Genomic DNA, 6791 nt, shown 5'->3' on the forward strand with positions numbered 1-6791 from the left:
AATCAGTGCTGTGTATTCTTTAGCCTTTTTGAGCATGGAAAGCTAAGCTCAAAAAGGACCTAGAATCTGGACCTAGAATCCAAATCTGGCCCTGGTTTTCATTTCCCCCAGGTGATTAACGAAACAAGTAGTTCTACCGATTGGCCAGACTGTATCCACACCTGACTCCCAGGTAAACGGAGTGTGAAAAACCAGCAGATCTTGGGCCTCCAGGGCCGTGATTGGAATAACAGGGCTTTAGGGTTTCATGAAATTGCTACACCAGGGGGTTCAAATCCACGTGTCTGTCAATTCTCAGTGAATGACGGTGGTCAACTCCTCTCGTTCTCTCCTGCAGCCAACTTTGTGGTGGACGGCAGCTCGTGCGTTAGCGGCTGTCCGTCAGACAAGAAGGAGGTGGACAAGAACGGGGTGAAGCAATGTGAGCCCTGTGGAGGCCTGTGCCCCAAAGGTACCCCGAAAACACCCCCATTTACACACTGAACACACGCAGCATCCTTAAATGTGCTCACATAGCCTTACCTGTCCGTTCAAATTGCTGCTATTTCAAGAACATCATTTAAATAATGCCCTTTTCCATCCTCTGTCCATCCTTTACCGGTTTCTCTCTCTCCCTCTCTCTCTTTCTCTCTCTTGCTCGCTCTCTCTCCCTCTCTCTCTCTCTCTCGCTCACTCTCTCTCTGTCTCTCGCTCTTACTCGCTCGCTCTCTCTCTCTGTCTCTCTCTCTCTCTGTCTCTCTGTCTCTCTGTCTCTCTCTCTCTCTCTCTCTCTCTCTCTTCCTCCAGCTTGTGTGGGCACTGGCGCCCCTCACAGACAGACAGTAGACTCCAGAAACATTGACAGCTTCGTCAACTGCACCAAGATCCAGGGCAGCCTGCACTTTCTGACCACTGGGATCTACGGGTGAGTGTCAACCAATCAGAGAGAAGAGTATTGCAGTGTGTAGGCAGGTCCTCAGGGTGAGTTCTAACAAATCAGGCAGTGAAGCGAGGGAAAAATTAGCATCTTCTGTTTAAGGGGTCCTTAGTATGGACTCTGCCCTTCTTTCCTGTCTTGATGGTTCTAACTCCAGCCCTCCCCACAGTGACCCTTATCACAACATCTCTGCACTTGACCCAGAGAAACTGAATGTCTTCCGCACTGTCCGAGAGATCACAGGTGTGTGTTGAGTATGTGTATGTTGTTTGTATATAACTTAATAGTAGTATTTTTGTCTGAAGGAAGTGTTTTTGGGTGCAAAATGGTGTATGTGAGTATGTGTGTCTGAGTCTGTGTATATGTAGGTGTGTATGAATATATGTTTGTGTTTGTGTATCTGTGTGCTTGTAGGTTTGTGTGTGTGTTAGGCTTGTTCCAATGTTACTATTTTTTTGACACTGGTGATACCTCCTTCTATAACACTGTTGACACCGTTATTACCAACCTTCTCCAATAGGGTGCCTGCCTGATTCTCTCATGAGGCAAGGCTCAAGTTTAACACTCAGATTTTAATAAATCACATAATACTTTGTGAAAAGAAAACAAAATTCTTACAAATAAAAATGTAATGTAAAATAAATGCAAGTAGAATTATCTTTGGTAATAAATAGCCTAAAATGAATTTCCATGTTACAGACCTAATGAAGACAGCCATAATAAAGTGGCATTGGTGATGCAAAAACATAACATAAATATAAAATAAACAAATGAAAACAATAGGTTACAAAGCTGTGCAGCCTATATATAACAGGGCAACATACACAACAAAACAGGCTGACAATCTAATTTACAACTCTGCTAGGCAACCACTCCCTTGACCTAAGTGAAGACTCGCAACGTCGATGATTAACATGGGTTTTTGTTTTTGAGTGTTCCCAACACCAACGCTTTTAACGGTATCATTGATCAGTGATAGGGGCACCTAGGCAATATAATGTGCTTATATTCATTTAATAATGTCAATACTGAAGCTCTGAAATTGCACTGTTATTCATGTCTTACTTTTATTTTACTTAAAAATTGTAATTACAGAATACCGGTTTTGATGATGTGGAGATAAGTGCTCCAGTGTAGGCTTATGTACTGTAAACCACTGGTTCAACTGAACCTAGCTGGTGTTTTTGTATGTGTGTGTGTGTGTGTATGTTGAGTATGTGTATGTTGTGTGTACATAGCTGTATAGGCATATGCACATCTGTATCTGTGTGCATGGCTCTGTGCAGGGTTGTGTGGTTATTGACTCTGTGTCTGACTACTAGATATCCTGAGCATCCAGTCCTGGCCCAGGGAGCTGACCAACCTGTCTGTGTTCTCCAGCCTGACCACCATACAGGGCAGAACCCTGTTCAAGTAAGATTTACCCCCCTCCCCCCATCCCTGCAGGCCTACCTGTCCACAACATCCGTCTGTGTAGGCATCGTCAGTCTGTGTCCACTGTGTATTACCACCCCATCTCCTTGTTATAATGGCATTATAACATAAAACATAATGCTGTCTGTTCCCTCACCAACCCTGTGTTAAAGAGCAATATAACACAGTTCTGTGTCAGTCCATCTTATCTCCCTGCTTGGTAGCATTATAGAGCGCTTTGTGCATGTCACTCACCTGTCATTTTGTGTCTGTTACATCCCTCCTCCCGTCATCCCGCCTCCTCTTTTATATGCCACAGGGGAGTCAGCTCAAAAAGGTATGGCTCCCTGCATTTTTACCAAATGCCTACCTGCCGCCTAACTAAAATCACCGGGTGACTTTCTTTGCCGCTCACTGAAGTGCTGATTCACACTCTGAAATGCTGGGGTTCTGTGTGTGTGCATGGTCTGTCCAGTAGCGTGAATCAACAGGCTGCCTACATTAATGCTGCTCTGGGTGAATTGTATGAAAATGAGATTGGGAAAGTTTTGATCTTACCTTTATTTTGCAATCTAATGTTTGTGAAATGCACCAAACAAACAAGGATTTCCAGCTGCTCCGAATGTTAACATATAATAAAACACTGAATGTACACAACCCTTATTTATGTCAGTTGAGTGCATTATATATTGAAGCTTTGTTACACTGCTGTATCAGTCTGATTACAGGGTGCAAAGGGGTAAAGCATGAGAAAGTATGAAACTGAAAGAATATGACACATTTAACTTGGTCCGGCTATTCATAAAGCCGTTTTGTAGAAATTATTGAGGGACAAAGTTCAGTTGCTGTAAAATTCTCTGAATAGTTGCCATAAAAATAAATGACAAGGTCTTATGAATTATGTGTATTGGGCTTGGCACTGTGTTTATGAAGTTGGGTCTGATCACAGATTTTCTATAGTAAACAGATGGTCAGTTCCTGCGTTTCTTCCATCCTCTCTACCCATTTACACTTGGAGGCTTGGGTTAGCAATGAGTTTCTAGTGCTGTATTACTGCTTAAGGAGATTTATGAAGTAATTCTGAGACCATGAGCATTCAGTGACCATCTGCTTAGCTTATAGAATCTGTGGTATGGTGGTGCTTGGGATGAATGTTTGCATTTTCTTCCTACAATCACATTCTAACTGAGATTGCTGTGCTTTTTATGTTTCATGAAAATGATTGGCTAATTTTGCTTTTTGATTTTTATACTTTTTTATTTTCATTTCATTTCATTTTATTTCATTTCATTTCATTTTTTAAAACAAATTTCTCATTTTGATTGAGTGCTTGTATTTTTTATCTCTTTTTTTGCCTATCTGCTCTACCTACTCTAAATTCTTACAAATCCCTCCTCCCCCTTCCTCATTCTTCAAAATTCACAAACTCCTCCTATTCCTATACTGACTCCTCCCATACCACAATCTGCCTCTTGCTTCTCTCCCTTTGCTTCAAACTTGTACCCTACCCCACCCCGATCTGCCCCTCCCCTTCCCTCACAACCTTGCCCACCCGCCCATTCTCGCACTTCCCCAATCTCTCCCTTCCCTTCCCTTCCCCTCTCTCCTTGCCCCGCCCCTTCCTGCCCCGCCTCTCAGGGGCTATTCTCTCCTGGTGATGAAGCTGCCCTCGCTCACCTCGCTGGGGCTGCGCTCGCTGAAGGAGATCAGCGACGGCAGCGTCTACATCGGCGGGAACAAGAGGCTCTGCTACCACCACACCGTCAACTGGACCCAGCTGTTCACAGGGGACCGCACCCAGCGGCGCCAGGACACCCGGGACATCAAGAAGAACCGGCCCGAGAGCGACTGCAGTGAGTCACGGGCGCAGCGCAGGGAATTCTGGGAGAGAGGAACCTCTCCTGGTTCTCATGCTAACCTTTTTTTGCCTGGTCTGCCTTATGTGTTTCTTTTTAAACATTTGCTCTATGCTTTTGAAGTGCTGTCTTGTGCTTTGAATCGTAATGCCCAGGAGTTTCATTTTGTGAATGAAATCTGTAATCTGCTTGGTGGGGTACCCAAGTATCAGAAGCTTTATTTGTCACCAGAGGGTTATCATGGTGGAAACTGATATTTATCACAGTGAGGCAGTTTATGTGACTTGTGCCTTCACGTATTGACCTGTTTTGTGTTGTGCGTGTGTGTGAGCAGTTGCAGAAGGACACGTTTGTGACCCCCTGTGCTCAGCCTCTGGGTGCTGGGGCCCGGGGCCCGATCAGTGCCTGTCCTGCAGGAACTACAGCCGAGGGGGAACCTGCGTCGCCCAGTGCAACTTCGTCTCAGGGTCAGTCTGCGGTTCTGTCTAGTGGAGATGGTCAGGCTTGGGTCGGTCTGATCTGAGCACTTCATAACCGCTTATTACTAATAATACAGTGATGCAAGTTTCACAATGCAATTTCCCTTGCATCGTTCTTTTGCTTGTGTCCATAGGGTAACCCTATTAGGCTTTTGGATAGTGTGAAAAGTGTGAAAGCTCTCAGAAGCCTTGAACTAGATAGGATTCCTCTATGTAGACACACAGGAGCCTTTTGGAGCCCTTTCTTCTGAGTATATAGTGTTATGATTGACCACAGACAGCATCTGAGTTGTTTGAAAGACCCCATTCATCTCCTCCTATTTCTGTAACTATGCAGCACAGGGCTGCCTGATCCTGTTCCTGGAGATCTACCATCCTGTATGTTTTCAAACCTACAGGACAGTAGATCTCTAGGAACAGGGTTGGGCAGCCCTAATGTACCATGAGCAAGAGGGTCAGCTGGACCCTCCTTTTCTCTCTGCATCTATGTGATATGAACATGATGACCTGACCCCCCTTTTCTGTGTCCACCCCCCAGGGAACCACGTGAGTTTTCGGGGCCGGACAGGGATTGCGTCGCCTGTCACCCGCAGTGTCAGGTCCAGGAGGGGAAGCCCAGCTGCACAGGGCCGGTACAGAGCTCTCCTTGCCTCCCCTGACCCGCGAATCCCTCTCCTTCTCTGGCCCTCTGGAGTGTGGGAGCCGGTCTCCTCCTCTCCCTCTGTCCACCTCTGACTGGCTCTCTGTCCATCTCCAATACCAGGATGCCATCAGCAAGAATGACCATCTTTTGTTTTGGTGTCCAACTGTAATTGACCATCATGTGATGGGCAAGAGCCAATCGGAGTGGATTGTGTTGAGTGTCAATTGGCTGAACCAGTGGTATTTCCTCTTGGAGGCCTGCAGGGTGTGCAGACTTGTATTGTTACTTAGCACTTAATTGATCTATTAAATTCGTTTATAATATTGTAACTCACCTCACCCTAATTTCCTGCTTAAGGTAAAAAATTTTTAAAAAAACTAGCAGAGCCTGCAGCTGTCCAATGGCAAGAATGATTGTCATTGGAAAAAAAAATATTCTGCCCAATCAGCTGGTAGTGCATGTTTACTTTCTGTTAAAATCCTTTGCATTCACTTTTTCAGGTAATTGTCTTTTAGTGATTAGTAATTAATTATTAATCTGTGTTTAATCATTAATCAATGGTACTTACTCATTAATCATTGTTACTTATTCATTAATCAATGCTACTTTATCTTTGATAAGTGTCTCTTAATCAATCATTAATCAATGCTTCTTTATCTTTAATAAGTCTCTTAATCAATCATTAATTACTGTTACTTTATTGATAATTAATACATGTTAATTAATCATTAATCCAACTAATTAATAAATATTTCTGCTTGGAAAAAGACCCTGTTGTAGTTTAATTTCTTCGCTTTTATTTGGATTGATTATATACTGATCTGAAAAATGTATTTTTAAAATGGTCAAACTTGCTTGCTCATTATATGAATTAAAAGATTTTGAGATTGACGTGCAAAACAGGGTTGTAAATGGTGAAATAATTAACCACTAACAGTTAAAACCACTAATATTAATCTTCAACTGACCTTTACTGTTAAATCATTGTAAACCACAAAGCACAAATCTAAAATTCAGTCCTGGAGGGTCATAGTGTCTATTCTTCTGTAGTTAGGCCTTCATTTAACATTTGTCCTTCAATTTGACCTGTATTTAAGTGAAAGTGTTAGGTGTTTTTATTTTATGTTAGACACAGGTTAATAAATTCAGTAATCACCTAAATAAACTTGCCAAATCGAATCATGTTTGTGAAGAAAAGCAGCGACACATGAATGTATTTGAAAGTCAAAGTAAAGGACAAATGTTGATTGAATCCATCCAGGCCAAAGTCTATGGACTCTTTAGCCAATCAATTACATCATCTCAGCATTGAATCGCACTGAAAATCACCAGATACTACAGCTCCTTGTGAGCTGTTTTCATATCCCTTGGTTAAAAGGAAGAAGTATTCATTCTCTTTACCGGTGTACTTATAAGATGGTAATAAACAGCTTGTACTGAATTCCAGTCACCAATCTTGATGTTATCACCCAGTCTCCTTATTG

The 6791-nt window shown here is 42.9% G+C and overlaps 1 protein-coding gene across 1 annotated transcript in view; it reads left to right on the top strand.

The window, feature by feature from the left end:
- Positions 1 to 6791, top strand: part of LOC118211802 (receptor tyrosine-protein kinase erbB-3-like) — a 34126-nt gene that overhangs the window by 16107 nt on the left and 11228 nt on the right. Inside the window, exons 8-15 of the mRNA XM_035389287.1 lie at positions 338 to 451; positions 787 to 904; positions 1086 to 1159; positions 2239 to 2329; positions 2649 to 2666; positions 3968 to 4182; positions 4520 to 4652; positions 5203 to 5296. Coding sequence (XP_035245178.1) covers positions 338 to 451; positions 787 to 904; positions 1086 to 1159; positions 2239 to 2329; positions 2649 to 2666; positions 3968 to 4182; positions 4520 to 4652; positions 5203 to 5296 — 857 coding nt within the window. The remainder of the gene's footprint in view (positions 1 to 337; positions 452 to 786; positions 905 to 1085; positions 1160 to 2238; positions 2330 to 2648; positions 2667 to 3967; positions 4183 to 4519; positions 4653 to 5202; positions 5297 to 6791) is intronic.

The sequence above is a fragment of the Anguilla anguilla genome, chromosome 13, assembly GCF_013347855.1.
Source record: "Anguilla anguilla isolate fAngAng1 chromosome 13, fAngAng1.pri, whole genome shotgun sequence".
NCBI lineage: Eukaryota > Metazoa > Chordata > Actinopteri > Anguilliformes > Anguillidae > Anguilla > Anguilla anguilla.